Below are 19,540 nucleotides of genomic sequence, written 5' to 3' on the forward strand. Positions count from 1 at the left end.
GAGGAGGAGAAGAAGACAATGGAGAGGAAGAAGGAGAAGTATGAGAAATAGGAGGAATTGAAGAAATGGGAGTAGAAGAGGTAGTAACTAAGGAAGGAGGAGGAATACAAAAAGGAGGATCAAATGAAGAAGAAGAAACAGAAGAGGAAGAGATCTCTGGAATCTCAAAAATAGTCTCATAGAAACGAACATGTCGAGACGTGTAAGTACGAGATGAGTGAGGATCGTAACAAAGATAACCAAGATGCGAAGGAGCATATCCAACAAAGATGCAAGGAACAGACTTGGGTGAAAGTTTATCCTCACGAATATCTCCAAGAAATGGATAACACAAACACCCAAAAGTCCGAAGAATCGAGTAATCTGGTCGAGAACCAAATATCACCTCATAAGGAGAAGAGTGATGAAGAACCGGTGAAGGCAACCGGTTGATAAGAAAAGCTGCTGTAGCATATGCATCATACCAAAATTTCTTTGGTAGATGTGCATGAAATAGTAAGGCACGAGCAATCTCCGAAAGGTGACGATTTTTTCGCTCAGCTACCCCATTCTGTTGAGGTGTATAAGGACATGAAATGCGGTAAGCAATGCCAGAATCAGAAAGGAACTTGGCCATAGGCCCATGAATAAGCTCAGGAGCACCATCACACTGAAGGTGTTTGATAGTGCAAGAAAAGAGATTCTCAACTAGAGGCTTGAAATGACGAAAGGAATCAATAGCCTGAGAACGATGAGTCAGTGGATAAATCCACGTAAACCGACTAAAATCATCAATGAACGTGATAAAATATCTAAATCCAGAACGAGATACAGTAGGAGAAGGCCCCCAAATATCACAATGTATAACATGTAAAGGAACCGTAGAATGCGATACAATAGCATGAAAAGGCAAACGTGTTGATTTAGAAACACTACAAGCAGTACAATGTTTATCAACATTTTTATTTGCTAAATGTAAAAACGAAAGTCTAGACATCACATCATCACACGGATGTCCTAAACGGGAATGCCATGTATCTCGTGTCACTGTAGGAGCAGCAAAGAGAGAGAACAGCTGATGTGGGCTAGCTCGCGTGTGGTGGAGCAGCTGTCCTGCTAGAGTCTGAATAGACAAGCCAAAATGTGAGAATGTGACAGCAATAGGATGCTCAATAACGAACTGTGTGATAGATAGTAAATTCTTGGCAAGACCAGGAACTACTAGAACATGTTTAAGTACAAGAGTACAACTAGATAAACGAAGATAAGCAAAACCGATATGAGAAATGAGTAGTGACGTACCATTTCCAACAACAACACGTTCGGAGCCGGTGTAGGGAACTGACCCAAATACAAGTGAGTGGTCAGCTGTCATATGAGCAGTAGCTCCCGAATCAGGAACCCACGAGTCAACACGCTCACAAATACTAGAAAGATCCGCTGATAAGCCAAAGTGATGTGAACCGGTATGGGAAGCCCATTGGGCAAAATGATCTGGCCCAAAATGAGGCCCAAAAGGCTGCTGACCAGTAGGCCCAGACTGCTGCCCGAAACTAGGCCCCAAAGTAGGTGGAAATGGAATCTGTGATGTAGAACCTGGATTTGGGCCCAAAATCCCAGCCTGATTTAGATTTTGAGGCCCAACACCACATGTGGATGGATATTGTGCTTGTGGACCATATCCACTTAATTCTGATCCAAAAATTCTAGTGTCAAAAGTACCAGGTCTTGTCATATCATCATTTCTATACATCTGAGATTTTGACCAGTCAACGTTAGCCATATGTGCTGCAAAAGAACGCTGAGTATCACCATAATCACCATTCGATGACCATCGTCCACCAGATCTGCCACCGCCATATCGACCATAACCACCAGATCGACCATAACCACCAGATCGACCTCTATTACCTCTCCATCGACCACCATTATTGCTTGTTCTACCACCATTATTACCGGAATTCTGAGAATTTTGTGTGACCGGTGTGAATCGATGGTAACAATTTGAAGCGCGATGCCCAATTTTGTCACAAATTTGACAGATTATCACCGATTGAGAATTTGAATGTGGTAAAGTTGATGAGTTTAAACTCATCGCAGCCATAGCAGCTATCGAAGATGAGATTTGAGCTTGTTGTTGTTTTAGACGAACTTCATGAGTTAGAAGTTTAGCTCTAAGTTGCGAATAGTTCGGTTTATTATCAGAATTTTCAATATTTGTAATGAACATCTGATAATCAGAATGTAATCCGTTAAGGATTTGAAGCACAAGCGAATGTTCAGAAATCGAATCTCCGATAGCAACAAGCGAATCATATATAGTACGAGCAGAATCACAATAATCGGAAATAGACTTATCTTCTTGTTTCAGTAGATGAAATTGAGTACGAAGAAGATTCTGTTTTGCAAATACCTGTTGAGTGAATGATTCTTCAAGTTTATGCCATAAATCTGAAGCAGACGTGGTTCCTCTTGCAAGATGAAGAAGATTTGGTGACAAACTGGCTGTTAGAAATGAAGAAACATATCCATCAGATCTGTTCCAGATCTCTCTTGCATCAGTTTCTTCAGGAGGAGCAATTTCTCTGTTTAGAAAGTGAAGAAGCCCTAGAGTTCTTAGGATATTGAGAACTTGATGTTGCCAGTTCAAGAAATTATCATTGTCAAGTTTTATAGGCATGAAACTGGTGATATTTGGTAAGGTTTGTGTAGAATTTGAAGTGAAATCTGTCATGTTTGAAGAAGAATTAGAATTTGAGGATGTGGCCATCGAAGATCAGAAAGGTGAGGAAGATGATCGGAGTAGATGAGTTTTGGCCGGAAATTGTTGCCGGAAAACTAACAGAACAGTGGTGGTATAACAGAATCGATGATATGAAGCTCTGATACCATAAAGAGATGGTTCAGGCACAAATCATATCAATCTTCACTAACTATAAGAGAAAGATACAAACCTCTATATATAGAGGAAATACAATCCACACAACTGTCTAACTAACTCAACTGACTAACTGAACTATACATACAATGTATATATATATACCATAACAGAAACCAACTATATACACTAATAGTCAAATTTTGACCTTATCTATCTACGATCAAACTTGCAGAACAAGGCACACAGTTCATGTGTGTTAAGAAAAGCATCCATCAGGTAGTCTTGATTTCAATTGGTTCATGCTTACATTCTTTTTATAATCCCTATTGGTTTCATTGATCACCTTCAAACCAACATAAAAATATTAACTTTTCAACTCTTAAGGTACCCACTTTCTCATCTTTTTATTCTTAATATGTTTCTTGACTGAAATCAACATCTGGACATTTTTTTAACTATAACTACTTTTGTTTTGTCCTTACAGGATCATTCTGGAGCTGGTAACTTTTCACTCATGGCTGCAGCATACCCGCATAACCATTCACGCCACGCGGTCATTATGGTCGTTGTGGGTTGCCTCTTTTTTATTTCATCAGACAGCATTTATACACTCATCCAAAAGCTAGACAACAACATGAAATGGTGGTTGATGACCACTTGTTTAGTTGGGTTTTTCTATATCTTTGCATCCCCTTTTTGGGGGAAGACCATTACACCAAACTATTCAAATTTCAGTATATGGTAAGTTAACTTAATTTACTATGATCATTTTTTTATGTTTAGAATTTTAAGGTAATTAGAGTTTTTGTGTGTAGGTATATAATATGCTTATTAGTGGCAGCTTTATATCATCTTCCAAATTTTCAGCCAATGGGAGTAGATATGAGGATGAATTTATCATTATTTTTTACAACATTCATCTCTTCCATTTTTATCCTCACTGTTTTCCACTTAATATTCCTCGGCCTTTGGTACATTCGTCTTGTTTCGCCTGCGGCTGGAAGGAGACCAAAGATCTTGACTATTCTTCAGAATTGTACCGTAAGTCTGTAAGTTTAACTATAATGGCCATTTGTTACACATGTTAAACATTGTTCTCATGGGCTTGAATTGCTAATTGTGTAGGTGATAAGTATAGCCTGTTGTGTGTTTTATAGCATGTGTGGAAATTATGCTTTGAATGAAAGCAGCACGTTTGGGCGAAAAGATTCGCTTTGGAAAACTGGAGAGCGAAGTGAATTGCTGGTTAAAGATGAATGCAAATCTTGGTTTGCTCAAGTTGGGCCGGCCCGTGATCATTCACTTCTTTTTAAGTGGACTGTATTTGGAGAGGTACAGGTTCTTTTTTGCTGTATTTGATGTCTGTTAATTATCAGGTTGTGATTCAACTATCTTTCGTTTCTGTGATTTCTTTTAGTCTTCAGATGAACTTTCGCCGATATACACATTATGGGCAACGTTTATCGGTTTATATATTGCTAATTTTGTCGTGGAAAGATCAACTGGGTAAGCTGGTCTATATGTTGTTGTGTTGTTATTTTGTCATCTTATTAATTATCTGTCTTTATTACATCAGATGGGCTCTTACCCACCCTCTATCAGCCGAAGAAATCGAGAGGTTGAAGGATGAGCAACGGAAGCCTAAGTTCTTGGATATGGTTCCTTGGTACTCAGGGTATATCCACTCTCTTTACATACATGCATATGGTGTTTATACTTTATACTTATAAATGGGGGTATAAATAAATAAATATTGTGTTTCAGGACATCAGCAGATCTATTCAAGACTGCTTTTGACCTCCTTGTGTCTGTAACTGTTTTTATGGGGCGATTTGATATGCGCATGATGCAGGTCTTAGATATTTTTATACTTTTTTTTCTTGACTATTACTTCTTTTTTCTTTTGTTTATGGGTTACCAAGTATGACTCATTTTGTAGGCTGCAATGAATGGCACTCGTGACGGGGCTAAACAAGAAGATTTCCTATATGACCATTTTAGGGAAAAGGATGACTTTTGGTTTGACTTTGTGGCTGATACAGGCGATGGTGGCAACTCCTCCTATTCTGTTGCTCGCCTTCTTGCTCAACCTTCACTTGATGGTAGGACCAAAGATTCTTCGATTAAATTGCCTCGTGGGGACCTTCTTCTTATTGGAGGCGATCTCGCGTAAGTTTCACCTTTTTAAGTGTTTTTTCATCACTTTTTATTAATGTAAGCAATGGTGTATCATAATATCATACTCAGGTACCCTTATCCCTCACCAGACACTTATGAAAAGCGTTTCTTTTATCCTTTCGAGGAGGCTCTTCGGCCACCTTCATGGTATAAAGAAGAGCATATAGCTATAAACAAGCCTGAGTTGCCTGTTGGCGTTTCTGATCTAAAACAGTACGACGGGCCACAATGCTTTGTTATCCCCGGAAACCATGGTGGGTACTTTGTCGAAATTTTAGCTTCTCCAAGTTCAAATTCATTGTTTTTTTTTTTTTTTTTTGTTCTTTTTTCAGATTGGTTTGATGGACTTCAAACATTTATGAGGTATATATGTCACAAGAGTTGGTTAGGTGGATGGTTAATGCCCCAAAAGAAAAGCTACTTTGCTTTGCAGCTCCCCAAAGGATGGTGGGTGTTTGGTCTTGATTTAGCACTTCATAGCGATATCGATAGTTATCAATTCAAGTTTTTCTCAGAGCTCATAAGCGATAAGGTTAAAGAGAATGATTCTGTGATCGTTATGACACATGCACCAAATTGGATTCTTGATTACTACTGGAATGAACCCAGTGGAAAGAATGTGTCACACCTTATACGTGATCATTTAGTAGGAAGGTGTAAACTTAGAATAGCTGGAGATTTACATCATTATATGCGACATTCATATGTTCAGTCAGAAAATCCCGCAGTGGTGCAGCATTTACTTGTTAACGGGTGTGGTGGAGCGTTTTTGCATCCGACACATGTTTTTGGTAACCTTATTGAAGCACATGATGCAACCTATGAGACCAAAGCTGCTTATCCATCCTTTCTAGACTCAAGAGGGGTATGTAGTAACATCAAACTATGTAGACTTTGTGTCACATAGGTGGCAAAGTGGGTGAGTTTTTGTGTGGGTCAAAACGGGTTGGGTCAGATTGTGGTTTTAAATTATACCAAGTCAATAATTTACTAAATCATGAACAAAATGATCCGTTTCTTCTTAATAGTTACGTTTATAACTTACCCATTGACCCGTTACAGACGACAAACACAACATGAATCGACCTGTTCATAATAAAATTGTTTACCTCATCTTTTTGATGAAACATTGTGGTATGCAGATTGCTTGGGGTAATATATTGAAGTTTCGAAAGAAAAACTGGCAGTTCGATTTCATTGGCGGGTCCATATACTTTATCTTAACCTTTTCAATGTTTCCACTGGTATGCACATTTAGAACTTCCCTATTTTTCTTTCAGAAAAAAAAAATTCTGATAATTAAATTCTTCCTTTTCCCAGTGCAAGCTAGATCATATCCTACAAGATGATACAATTTCTGGTCTCGTAAAAAACTTAGTTAGCGCGATATGGGATGCTTTTATGTACATGGTTGGTGAATCATATGTATCTTCTATTGGTGCTTTGATACTGTTGGTGGCTGCAATATTATTTGTTCCTCCCAAAGTTTCCAAGAAAAAAAGAATAATAATTGGAGTTCTACATGTTTCAGCCCACCTACTTTCAGCTCTAGGTCTAATGTTGTTAATGGAACTTTGTGTTCAAAGCTGCATTAGTAATAATCTTCTGGCAACATCAGGCAAGATTTATTATTTTCTTTTAATTGTTAGTAAATATTAAATAATAACCTAGTTCAATCTATACATGATACATGTGTAAATTTTGTTTCAGGTTATCATTCGTTATATAATTGGTATCGAACTGTGGAAAGTGAGCATTTTCCGGACCCCACGGGTTTGTGGGCGCGTATAGAGCAATGGACTTTTGGTCTTTATCCCGCATGTATTAAGTATCTTATGTCAGCGTTCGATGTTCCTGAGGTTTGAATTCTTTTGACTTTTCAGTTATTTTTATTTTTTTCAAAATTGTGTTACATTCTGATAAATATTTTGATTTATCAGGTGATGGCTGTAACGAGGACTAAAATATGCAAAAATGGGATGGTTTCACTTTCTAGAGGGGGTGCAGTTATATATTATGCCTCAGTTTTTCTTTACTTTTCGGTGTTGTCAACTCCTGCGGTGTCGTTAGTATTTGGAAGCTACTTGTATTTTTGTATAAACTGGCTTCATTTACATTTTGATGAAGCTTTTTCGTCGCTACGAATAGCTAATTACAAATCCTTCACACGATTTCACATCAAGGAGGATGGTGATCTTGAAGTTTTCACTCTTGCAGTTGATAAAGTGAGGATTGTTTAATGCTATTTTTTTTTCTTTTTTCAACTTTTTTTTTTTTGGGAATAATGTTTTGGGAATTCGATATGTAGGTTCCTAAGAAATGGAAGGTGGATTCTCATTGGCAGAATGAGTCGCGAGAACAGGAGCACCAGTTGAGTCACGAGAGACAATATCCAAGTAAATGGATTGCTAATCCTCTTGATCGGGACCCAGTTGAGATGGTACAAATCGTCGATCATTTTGTTATTCAAAAGGATGAAGCAGTAGAAAATGTAGCTGTAGCAGAGAATCACCACTAGGTTGGCATGTGTATAGAAAGTTGGTTCAAAAAGAATTGTATCACTTGTTTAGTGTACCTAGTACTCACCACAGTAATTGTATATGTGTATGTCATTCATTATATGAAAATATTACATTTTTCTCAGCCTTTGAATATCAAAATTACACCATTTGGTAATCAGTATGTAAATAAGTACTGGTAATGTTCCCCAGACTTGCTACTTCGACTTGCGCTCAATGCCTCAATATACATGCCGCGCAGAAGAAAAATGTCGTTGAGCCAATCTCTTAACGTGCAGATGTATAGCAACACAAAACATTTAGAACATCTTGACAAGTAAAGTCATATGCTTCTAAAATTATAGTTTAACGGGCAAAGTTTACAACATCGAATGAGACACAACATATCCATATGGTTTTACCAACAATTAAAGTTGGCTAAAGAGTAATCGCAACAAGCTCTCTGTCTTACCAAATGTGTACATTTGCATATCAGCAAAACAAATGTATAATGGACCTGCAAATCCAGTACCTTATAAGTATGTGATTGGGTGTTGCCCATCAAAATATGATCCATTCTAGGAATCCTAGCCACTGATAGAGAATCACAGAAAATATAACACAAATAATTATGTTCACATATATCAAATGTTATATAATTAAAAAGTTTTAGGTATGTGTTCTAGGGCTTAGCAAGGAACCAAAATTTTCTCTATTTCTTTTTCCATCCCATAAATTATAGTAAATTTCATTCACAACACCAACAAACACACAGCAGCAGCCACCAACAAACACACAGCAGCAGCCACCAACAAAAAGAAAGGGCAGCCGCGCAAACCAAAGACAACAATTACATTATATCAAAATTACACCATTTGGACCACTCAATCGACTTATTCTTTGACCTATTCTTGAACCATAGAAACCCAATATGCTTTATCTCTCCAACAATGTCTTCGCTGTTGACCTCTTTGCCCGAGAAAAGCTTATCATTCCTAGCTTTGACAATACCACGAAAAACATCCTTCTCTCGATCCCCCAATCCCGAATACCTGAACAATTCCAACGAATCCCTAATTGAAAAATGTAAAAATTGAGGGAATGTTACACCAAACGCTCACACGTTGCCGCACTACCAAAGCTACCAAACAAGCCGAAAATAGAAGATCTGCAGTTTCGATACCGGCTCCACAAAAACACACAGCGAATGAACCTGAATATTTATCCTGCTAACATCCTTAGTCCAAGTCAACCATTTTTTTTACCAATTCATCCTATTTCTTTTTAATTTTCATATAATAATAATAATAATTAATTCAATTATTTTATATTAAAACTCTTTCTCTTTTTATAAATCAATATCAATAATTCAATATACATGGTGGTGCCGTTCTCAAAAAAAAAAACATGGTGGTCGGCATGTTAAAAGCCGGTGACTGAAACCCACGTGTTTCCTGACTGTGCAGCTTTCCTGAACCTGGAACCTTAAAATAGCAAAAACATCAGAATCCAACCTAAAACATTTTTTTACTCCACAAACACAACTTGCTTTCATAAATATCTCTGTACACACAATCCCATGTAAAACCAACGGTTCAGATCACAAGACCACCATTTAATCCAACGGCTACACCACCATTAACCCTATCAGATTCGCTGTCTCTATACGTATAAACCATATATTACATATATCATATACAACTTTGCGTCTTGTTTGGCACAAGAGAGTGAAGATGACGCAATCGAGTAACAATGGTGTGTCTGACCAGCAACAACAAACTCAGAAAAACCAGCCGGCGCCGGCGACGGTGGGCTTGGGTGTAGGACAGCAGCAATGGGTGGCGTATCACCCTCGTCAGCCGCGTCCTCCGGTGACGGTGGGTCAACCGGGATCTGGTGGAGGAGAGAACAAAGCGATATGGGTTGGTGACCTTCACAATTGGATGGATGAAGATTACCTTCGTAACTGTTTTGCTTCCACCGGCGAGGTAATTATTAATTTAATCTATTATTCTTATTTAGATTTAGATTAGATTATTAGTTTGTTACATCTTATTTTAGTAACCCCTATATGCAATCAATCAATCAGTCATTGTATCAGCCAGTTTTATCTTGTGATATTAGGTTAATGTGGTTACTGATTGATCAGTGTATGTATAAGCTTTTAGTTTGGGATTTTGTTGAAGGTTATACATCTAGATCTGTATATCTACATAACAAACAAACGTACATAGTAAAATCCCACTCGTAATAACAAAAAAAAATGGTGAGATGATGAGAAAACTATAGTATCTACTTATTGATATTGGATACTTAAAAAGCTAAAAAAATGGATGTATTTAAGTAGGATTTGCAACATTAATTGTGATTAGGGTTGTCTAAAACATATTTTATTGTTCTTTTTGTGTGTAACAGGTTGCCTCAATTAAGGTTATTCGAAATAAACAAACTGGTTTCTCAGAAGGATATGGATTTGTTGAGTTTTACTCACATGATGCAGCTGAAAAGGTGTTGCAGACTTATGGGTCCATTGTTATGCCAAATACAGAACAACCGTTTCGTTTGAACTGGGCTACATTTAGCACGGGAGACAAACGGACAAACAACGTTTACGATCTTTCCATATTTGTTGGGGATTTAGCTGCAGATGTAACTGACACTTTATTGCATGAAACTTTTGCTGATAAATATTCGTCTGTTAGAGCCGCTAAAGTTGTTGTAGATATTAGTACTGGCCGGTCTAAAGGTTACGGTTTTGTAAGGTTTGGAGATGATAAAGAGAGGACTCAAGCCATGAATGAAATGAATGGGGCTTATTGTTCGAGCAGACCTATGCGCATTGGTGCTGCAACCCCTAGAAAATCAACCGCTTACCAACAAGGTACTTACTTTTAGGGTCGGGTTTAATGAACATTATAAGGTGTTTGAATTGGTGTTTTGTCCATAGTCAGATGATTAACTGTAATAAATAAAACGCGATGCAGTTGCTGATGTTTGTATATGTTTGAAGTTGCAACAATCTGATAATTAGTTGTTTAGTGTTTAGCAAATCTTGATAAACCAAATCCAGCTTCCTCTAGTTAACAGGGTATTGGTGGGGTCCTTGAGTTTATCGGTAATGGTGTTTACATTATTGTTTTGATTACCATATTTGCTTTATGCCAGGAGGATACATGTCAAATGGTGGTTCCAAATCTGATGGAGATTCAAATAATACAACAGTCAGTTCGCAAATTATTTCATTTATTGTTTCCGTTAACTGCTAAATAATTTTTCATCTTGATTTTTCTACCTGTTATAAATTCTAGATTTTTGTCGGCGGACTTGATCCTAGCGTTAGTGATGAAGATCTTAGGCAGCCATTTATCGAATATGGTGAAATTATTTCGGTGAAAATACCTGCGGGTAAAGGTTGCGGATTTGTACAATTTGCTAACAGGTTAGATTTCTTTCTGTTACTACTTTTTGTTTTGGTGATGGTGAGAACCAAACTCACGAGACCCACCATGACATTGCTAACCGGTGGGATCTAGAACAATGCGCCTTCAAGGGGGTTAAAGACAAAAAACTAGTGAAAACTAGATTCGAACGTGTGGCGCTAACTACTTTTCCGCCCCTTGAAGGCCGTGTTACTACTTTAAGTTAATATATATTTTTTTTGTCTTTCTAATTTATAATTCGTCTTATTTCGTGTGTTACTTGTACCAATAGAGCTAATGCTGAAGAGGCACTGCAAAAACTGAACGGGACAACAATAGGGAAGCAAACCGTGCGTCTTTCTTGGGGCCGCAACCCAGCAAATAAGCAGGTACTGTTTCATTAAATAAGCTCACATATCAAATTTAGTGGTATTCAGAGGTACATTATATGATTACAGTTGAAATAGTATAGTGTTTAGTTCTGCCATTGAAATTTGCAGATGAGACATGATTTTGGGAACCAGTGGCTGGCGGCATACTATGGAGGAGGTCAGATTTATAATGGGTATGGGTATGGGTATGGGTATGCTATGCAACCACCATATGTCCCAAGCATGTATGGTGCATCATATGGAGGTTATGGCATGCATGGTGCACACCAGCAACAAGTAAACTGAATGGGTGGTATGAGTTCAAAGTAATAAGACTTTTATGGGCTACAATGAGCATGAATATGGATAGTATAAATGGAGCATAAGTTGCGCCGAATGTGTCAAACCATGATCCCCTCGCTCCTAACATGAGCGCAGACTAAATTTTGGGTCTTGGACTCTATTAGTGAGCTAATGTAGAGATTTAACGAAAACCAATTCGTTTTTTTCTTCATTGATGGATTCAACTTTTTAAATTTTTTATATCATAATAATCTGTGTCCAACTTGATTAAATTCAGAAATGCGCCAATTAAGTCATGGTAGGAACTAGGAAGGTGATGCATTGATTAATGGATGCGATTGAAATGCACATGATTAAATACGTGATGGTTACGCTTTTGAATAGGCATAAATCGTAGAAAGAATGTCGTTGCAACTATGGGTCAAATATAGTAATTGAGACTTGCCAAAAAGAATTGGAATTCTTGATGCATGTATTCCAACGAATTTTAGAAAATCAAACCCTCCTTAGGCTGTTTGTTATGGTGTAATGCCCTGGCCACGTGGATGGCTAATTGGCGTTATAATGGGGTGTCACACACCGCACATAGGGGCATGATGGGTGTATGCGTGTTCAAAAAACTCGCAGAACCAAGCCCAATATACAATCTTTGTGCAAAATTTCGTCAGAAAACTCACACGAGAAGTGGGGTTCTCACGAGTTCTCACATGAGCTCTTCCCTATGTATATTCACACACACACACTTCGATATTATTATATAATATATAATGTATATAGGAGAGATAACTTAAAGTTATGAATTTTACAAGGAACCAAGCCCAATGTACAATCTTTACATGCACATTCCTTAAAACTATGTTGCATCCCTCAAAGTAGTATCCTGCGTCCTTGAATCAAAACGCATTTTGAATTCCTGGGCGCGCATTTTATCTGATTTTCCACCTTTCAAAATTCAAACTCCTCTTTTCTCTCTTAGAGCAGGGTATGGCACTCTCAAATGGTAACCCATTTCTTTTGGTCTGCAAATTTTTGTTCCATTCTCCCTTTGAATTCCGGCTCCATGCTTAGTCAACTTGTGTCATATGATATCACATTATCATACCTTAGTGACATTTGGTGAGATGTTCTATGTTACGTGTTTTTTTCTGTTACACTTTCAATATGGAACTCTAACAGACCGCCACTTTCAGACAAATAAAACAAGTCAAACAGGTTGATTCAAAACGCTTAAAGTCATTTGTTTAAAGCACACTCGTCAACATTTCTGACCTTAAAAATTTTCTAACAAATATTGGTTTCAAGATAAAGTTCTGCTGTCAATGAAAATTGGGGAATTATGATCAAATTCTACAAAGATAAATTAAATTTGATTTTAGGGTCCAAGAAACCAAAAACCCACAATATCAAAATTAATAAAGCTCAGAATCCCAAATTCGAATTCAAACCCAAATTAATAATTAGTTCACTATAAGCGAAATCGTAATAACATAGACTACGGAGGAAGATTCCAGTAAAATATGAACTATACTTTACTTGAAGTTCCTTCCAAAGGCCACCAAATAGAGTGATAATAAACGTAATCAAGTCATATATTCTAAATCAACAAACAAAGTGCAACGGGTCATGCACGACAATCTTTTGACGTCGAAAAACCATAACTTTGTTTTCAATATGATTGGTTTTGTCATTCAAAAGCGGGTTGCGGCACAACTAGTTGTTAACCTGTCACTATTGTAAACTTCTAATGGTATGGTTTGGTTTAAATTTATAGAAGCCATATTAGGATTTAAAAAAAACAACAATAAGTCAATAAAGTGAACAAAGAAGAAGGGAGGCAGGGAAATAATGGAAGGCTTTTAAAAGAAATGCATGAGTCGACGACAAAAAGAAAGAGACACAAAGAAAATGCGTGAAACAACTCAATCATTATCAAACTACTATTCATCCTCGTTCATAATTCATATAGAGTTAGGGTATGTTTAGCATGAAACTTTTAGGAGCTTCTAGCTTTTAAGAAAAAACTCCTATTCAATAAAAAACATTGTTTGGTTGAAGGGGTTTGAAACTTTTAGGTTATGAGCTTAAAGCTTTTGGTTGAACGTTCCTACTAGTAGGCGTTTATAAAGAGCTACAAGCTTTTAGGGAAAAAAAGATTTTTTTAACCTCTAAAGATAATGAAATTTTTAATGAAAAAACTTTTTAAATTTTTAGTTATGTTCATTTTGGTTATTTTATACATTTTATTAAAAGCACTAGCTACTCTATCAAAAACCAAATATATCTAAAAAGCTACAACTACTAGCTACCAGCTACATCTACTAGCTAAAAGCTTCCAGCCACCAGCTATCAGATTTCAGCCGCCAACAAACAACGACTTTTACCAAACATACCCTTAAAAGAAATAAATTAATTACTTATTCAAAAGTGATTTTAGATTTAAATTAAGAAAAATCAGGATCTTAGTGGATGACCAAAAGCTACAAAAGTAATTACACTAAATTAAAAAAATCAGGATCTTAGTGGATGACCAAAAGCTACAAAAGTAATTAAATTTACAATTCATACAAACTCCCTTTGTCTTGGAAAAAAACACTATGATACAAACTCCCTTTGTCTTGGAAAAAAAAACACTATGATTAGTTATATATCTTTTTTTAAAGAATACAAGTGAAGACTACCACATTTATATATTATTATTATAATTATTAATTATCCCACCATTATTTTATAAAATTCTTTTGTGTTTACTTTTCAGAGTTCATTTTTTACTACCCTACATAGCTTAAGTACAAGTTGGTGAAGCATTAAAAAATCACAATTATGTTGATCCATTATCGTATCACTTTCTCTACTTGTGGTGCATTAAAAATCCTTTGTTAACCATTAGTTTATATTTTAGGTCCTCACTCTCTCCTTCATTTTAATATTGGCATGATAGAATGTGACATTAATATAAGTTAACTAATAATAATAGTTATCATCATATAACTCTTATTTGATTTTAAATTTAATGTTTTACATTTTAGTATAATTTTTTCGAGTTAATACTTTGCAACGTGTGTGTGGTTCGACGTTTTTTACGTCTGTTTTTATAATTTAACGATGTCGTCGCAACATGCCGGTCCTAAGTCGAGTTACTTATCCTTTTTTATGCTTTTCGTTTTGATCTAATTTTTGCGAATTAACACGCCGTAACACATGTGCATGGTTAAACGTTTTTACGTCTATTGTTTGTTTGGTTTAACGGTTCCGCCGCAACGCGCGGCTGCGCGGGTTATAAGGACTAGTTATTATTAATTAGTAACTTATGTTTGCATAGAATGTTATACAATATGCTTTGGGTGGTTTAAAAAAAATTGAAAAACCCAAATCTTTTTATTTGTTGCAAATTTAACCTCACATAATTAATTTTGTTCACTTTAAAACCAAAACTTTTCTTCTTTTACAATTTAACCTTACAATTTTTCTACTTTTCGTCTTTCGCAAATTTTTGACTGACGTTTCGTACTAAATTTTGCAAGTTATCATGGAGCAACGTGTTTGTGTGGTTTAACGCTTTTACATTCCGTTCATAATTTTGTGAGTTAACACGGATAACATCCATGTGTAACTCAAGGTTTTTACATCTATTGTTTTTCATTTGACAGGTTTGTCACAATGCATGGGCCATTGATCGACTTATTTATTTTTTTTATATGTTTTATGTTTTGGTTTCTTGCCAATTTTATTTTAACCTCACAATTTTTTTTACTTTCAACTTTGATCCCCTATACTTTTCATCTTTTGCAAATTCTCATTTTACGTTTTGTACTAAGTTTGCGAGTTAACATGGCGCACCATGCGTATGTGGTTCAACGTTTTTACGTTTCGTTCATAATTTAGTTAGTTAACACGACACAACGTCTATGTGTGGTTCAAAGTTTTTACATCTATTTTTTTTTCTCATTTGACAGGTTCGTCACAACTCACAACGCATGGGTCCTAGATCGACTTAGTTATTTTTCATATGTTCTATGTTTCGGTGTATTTCTTCGCTTTAAAACGCAACAACTTCAGTGTTGGTTGTCGCTGACGGTTGTGTGTCATTTATGCTATTTGATATGGTTTTACACCCCCGCCGCAACGCGGGGAGCTTAATTCTAGTTTAGTAAAAATAATAATAATAATAATAATAATTTATATGGGCACCTAAAAAGCCAAACTTGTTTCATCATGGGGCGCACGCATGGTGATCATCTACATCGCACCTGCATGATGACTTAGAAGTTAGATTTTGTGATGAATCGACGGTCAGGATTAAGTAACGTCAATTTTTTTTAATTCTTTCTTGTCTTCTTTCTTTTTAAAAGTTGCAATGAGTGTAACCATGGCTAAATAACTTCTTTGCATCTATCCTTCATTAAGTCCAGAGCCGTTCCAACATTTTTGGAGGTCCTAACCAAACTACAGAGGTGAGGCCCTTTGAATGGGTATAAAGAAAATATCGGTTCTGTTTTTTTCCTTCTAAGCCTCAGTCGCAAGCACAATATCAAAATTCAAAAATTCAAAGTATCAATTAGGAACTTGGAGAGAACATGATTAAGTGAATCATAATATATAGAGATCACTATAAAAAATAGCCGTTAACCAACCTAGATTATCCTTGCGACACCATTAATTTCACGTCTAATTTTTCCTCAATCGACAACACAATTAAGCAAAATGGGCAAGTGCGATGTTACAGTTAGTGAAAATAAAGATAAATAAAGATGGCGGACTAAATTAAATATGAATTGCAAATTGGTTGGAGTTGGAATTAAGCTCTTTTATTTAAAAATTGGTTATTTATTTGGGTCTAATGCATAATACACATGCTATATAAAGATTTTTAAAATATTTAGAGGCCCTATTTTTTGGAGGCCCTAGGCCGTTGCCTAGATTTAGAAGCCTATAGGGACGGCTCTGATTAAGTCCCTGATGGTTCCATAATTAACAGTATGCTACAAATAAGTAATTTTATCATTCAAGGGCTAGATCTTTGTTTATACATTTAGATATTTTTGGAAGTCCGTCCTCATTAGGTCGGCTCAATCATTTTGATGGCCTAAAGCAAATTAAAAACTCGAGGCCTTTTTCCAAAACAAAAAACACTATTTGAGAAAAAAATATAACAATATTTGGACTATGAACTTGTCTTTTGAGGTGAAAGATACCAACTTGAGCGAAAGATAATAAGGGGGCGTTTGGTGTTGCGTTTTCAAAATAGATTATGTGTTTTCAAAATAAATTTTGCGTTGCGTTTTGAAAAAGCATGTAGGTACATGCTTCTCCAAAACTGCGTTTTGGAGGCAAATAATCACTTTTTCATCCAAACATTTTTTAGATTATTTATGTTTTACAAACACAACAATCAAATAATCACTTCAAAACGTAATCCCAAACACCATCTAAATATCAAGCAAAATTTTCACTTTGTATGTAGTTAAACTGTTAAAGATTTCAAGGAGTAGGCTCTTTATGGCATACAAATGGTATGATGAAATATTAGTTAATAATGATAATGATACTTCAAGTGGCATCCCTTCCTTTATTGGCTAATAATGGTCATTAGTCATTACTAACACTAATACTTCGACAAAGCATTGAACAACAGAAGCCTAGAGTCACATGTTTCAACTTCTACCTTTTTAATAGAAAATGTAATATTCCACCTTGACGACCTCATGTACCAATTACATGTACCAATTACCAACCATATATACTATGCTAGCCATACATGTATGTCGTTGTGATTGCTTTCGACATAAACAATGATTAGTAACTAGTCAAAATGTACACGGGAAATAAACTTGATTAACCCTTGTCTTGTAACGGCTTATTCTAATAGTTTCATAATGCGATTTTCCCCTTTGATATATGTATTTTATAATATATTTTTATACTTTTTATCATATGAAGTATTAGGTTATATTATGAGATTTATATCATCATTGCTTTACATATTTCAAGTTAATTATATTTTAATTTATTTTAGTTGTTAAGAAGATAAAGTAATATAAAAGTTAAAATGATAAGAAAAAATTTATTTAAAATCCCAATGAGTATTTTTCTTAAGAAAGTAACAAGAATAACTGGTATACCCGATGCCAAAGGTGCTTTTTGTTTTTTAAGAGGTAAAATGTTTGCAGTTTGCGGACTACATTTGTAGAAAAAGAGCTGGAACAAACCTCTGCAGTCTACAAGAAGAAAGCTGTTTTTTTTTAATGTACGTAGACTTCTAAAATAAATTAGTGGTGGTGGGTTGTGGTGGATGGTGGTGTGGGACGGTGGTGGGTGGTGGTGATGGATGGTGGTGGGTGGTGGACGGTGGTGGTGTTTAACTTTCTGCAGACCTTAGACCACCCGTAGTGGTTAAGAAAAATAATGCCCCCACCATGGGGCATTATCCGACACGTGTCATCACAGTCAGCACGGGGCGTTATTGCAAAAGTGACGTAGTGGGAATAATGCCTAATAATGCCCCTTCCAATCATTAAAAAAAAACAAAAAAAAACAATCTATTCTCTCATTGGCCAGTCAAACCAAAGTCAAGCCATCAAAATCCCATTTTGGCGTTTTAATAAACACGCCGGTTACATTTTTTTTTCAAAAATAACGCTGGATAACGCCTACCGTAATGGGGGTGGGGGCGTTTCCGGACGTTTTTTTTCAATTTAAAAAAAAAACGCCCCACTACGGGTGGTCTTAGAAGATCTTAGAAGTGGCTGGGCCAAGTCTACAATAAGAAGAGTTTGCGCAGATATCTTTTTAATGAAACGTTTTCGGAAAAACAAAAAGTTTGCATATCACAATGTCTGCGCGACGCAAACAGAAGAGTTTGCGCATATATATTTTAGAAAAACAAATACCACCTAACAGGCTAAAATTTACCTAACAGGTATTGGTCCAGACATGAAACATGATTTTACTATCATGTATAAGACATGGTTTTTCAAACGGATATAAAATCGAATTATGAATACGCATTCCATGGTCATTTCTAATCATGGTTTTGAAGACCGGATCGGACCATAACACATGGTTTTTCAAACGGATATAAAATCGAATTATGAATACGCATTCCATGGTCATTTCTAATCATGGTTTTGAAGACCGGATCGGACCCGCCGGTCCGACCGGTTCAACCAGGAATCGCTGGTTCGAGATGATTCGCCGGTTCAGCGGTCAAATCGGTATGTCTAGAAAATTTTGGTTTAATTTTAACCGACAATGAAAGTTCTGCTGTTGAAGATTGATCTTGCTGGAGCTTTTTTCACGGGGACAAATGTTCTGCACGTTAGGGTGAAGGGGGTGCTCACCTAATAGGTGAGTCCCCTCTCTTACGCCAAACCAATACCCGTGTGCCACGTCAACTCCCCTCTTAAACTCCCCTAACACCCCAATTTGATGGCGCCACTCCCCTCTTAGGTGAATTGGTTTTTTTTTAAAAAAAAAAAAAAAAAGGTTTTCATTGGTTGATTTGATAGGGACCACCTTCTCTTTCCTCTCCTCTCATCGGTGCCTCTCCCACGAATTTCCTCCCCTCTCATCGGTCCCCGAGTGATTGGCGCTACCCACCGATCGGCACATTCGGTCCCCGAAAGGGGTCACCGAACTGTGCCCCGCACACCCTTAAGGGAAAACGAAGAAGTACTGCTAGATATATTTTTCTCTTTCTCGAAAATTGATGCTACAACCAATACCCCTAGCCAATGGCCATTACTTACTTTTTATTATTTTTTATTTTATTTGATTGTTTATTGATTTAATCTTAGAAGATTTTAGATTATTTTTGTACTCTTTTTATTATTTATATACTTTATATAGTTTAACAATTTTTTTTTGTTTGGGCGTATTACTTTTTGTAATTTGTATAAGTTTTTTAATTAAAAG

The 19,540-nt window shown here is 36.3% G+C and overlaps 2 protein-coding genes across 4 annotated transcripts; both read left to right on the top strand.

Moving 5' to 3' along the window:
- The first annotated feature begins 1,286 nt into the window (after positions 1–1,286).
- Positions 1,287–7,681, top strand: LOC110879459. 3 transcript variants are annotated; one of them, XM_022127922.2, is made up of 15 exons: positions 1,287–3,244; positions 3,345–3,601; positions 3,676–3,901; positions 3,986–4,192; positions 4,278–4,366; positions 4,437–4,535; positions 4,625–4,712; positions 4,800–5,029; positions 5,108–5,292; positions 5,371–5,903; positions 6,181–6,282; positions 6,359–6,656; positions 6,749–6,897; positions 6,979–7,263; positions 7,347–7,681. In XM_022127922.2, the coding sequence occupies exons 2-15, from the start codon at positions 3,375–3,377 to the stop codon at positions 7,554–7,556; spliced, it is 2,928 nt and encodes a 975-aa protein (XP_021983614.1). In that variant the 5' UTR covers positions 1,287–3,244; positions 3,345–3,374; the 3' UTR covers positions 7,557–7,681. The 3 variants fall into 3 exon arrangements, with proteins under 3 accessions (XP_021983614.1, XP_021983613.1, XP_021983615.1); XM_022127921.2 differs by having other exon boundaries at positions 1,287–3,136; XM_022127923.2 differs by having other exon boundaries at positions 1,727–3,601; positions 3,676–3,909.
- Positions 7,682–8,914: 1,233 nt separating this feature from the next.
- LOC110879460 (polyadenylate-binding protein RBP47C') lies at positions 8,915–11,901 on the top strand. Its single transcript, XM_022127924.2, has 6 exons — positions 8,915–9,524; positions 9,952–10,417; positions 10,702–10,757; positions 10,845–10,975; positions 11,248–11,344; positions 11,456–11,901. The coding sequence occupies exons 1-6, from the start codon at positions 9,270–9,272 to the stop codon at positions 11,630–11,632; spliced, it is 1,182 nt and encodes a 393-aa protein (XP_021983616.1). The 5' UTR covers positions 8,915–9,269; the 3' UTR covers positions 11,633–11,901.
- Positions 11,902–19,540: the final 7,639 nt, after the last annotated feature.

Source organism: Helianthus annuus, chromosome 9, assembly GCF_002127325.2.
Source record: "Helianthus annuus cultivar XRQ/B chromosome 9, HanXRQr2.0-SUNRISE, whole genome shotgun sequence".
Lineage (NCBI taxonomy): Eukaryota > Viridiplantae > Streptophyta > Magnoliopsida > Asterales > Asteraceae > Helianthus > Helianthus annuus.

What these genes read in the sequence shown, in the direction of transcription:
- LOC110879459 (XM_022127921.2), top strand. Translation starts at nt 3,110, where the DNA reads ATGTGTGTTAAGAAAAGCATCCATCAG. An exon ending in AGTGGACTGTATTTGGAGAG is followed by an intron (nt 4,193 to 4,277) that starts GTACAGGTTCTT and finishes GATTTCTTTTAG; the next exon opens with TCTTCAGATGAACTTTCGCC. An exon ending in ATGGTTCCTTGGTACTCAGG is followed by an intron (nt 4,536 to 4,624) that starts GTATATCCACTC and finishes ATTGTGTTTCAG; the next exon opens with GACATCAGCAGATCTATTCA.
- LOC110879460 (XM_022127924.2), top strand. Translation starts at nt 9,270, where the DNA reads ATGACGCAATCGAGTAACAATGGTGTGTCTGACCAGCAACAACAAACT. An exon ending in GTTTTGCTTCCACCGGCGAG is followed by an intron (nt 9,525 to 9,951) that starts GTAATTATTAAT and finishes TGTGTGTAACAG; the next exon opens with GTTGCCTCAATTAAGGTTAT. An exon ending in GCAACCCAGCAAATAAGCAG is followed by an intron (nt 11,345 to 11,455) that starts GTACTGTTTCAT and finishes TGAAATTTGCAG; the next exon opens with ATGAGACATGATTTTGGGAA.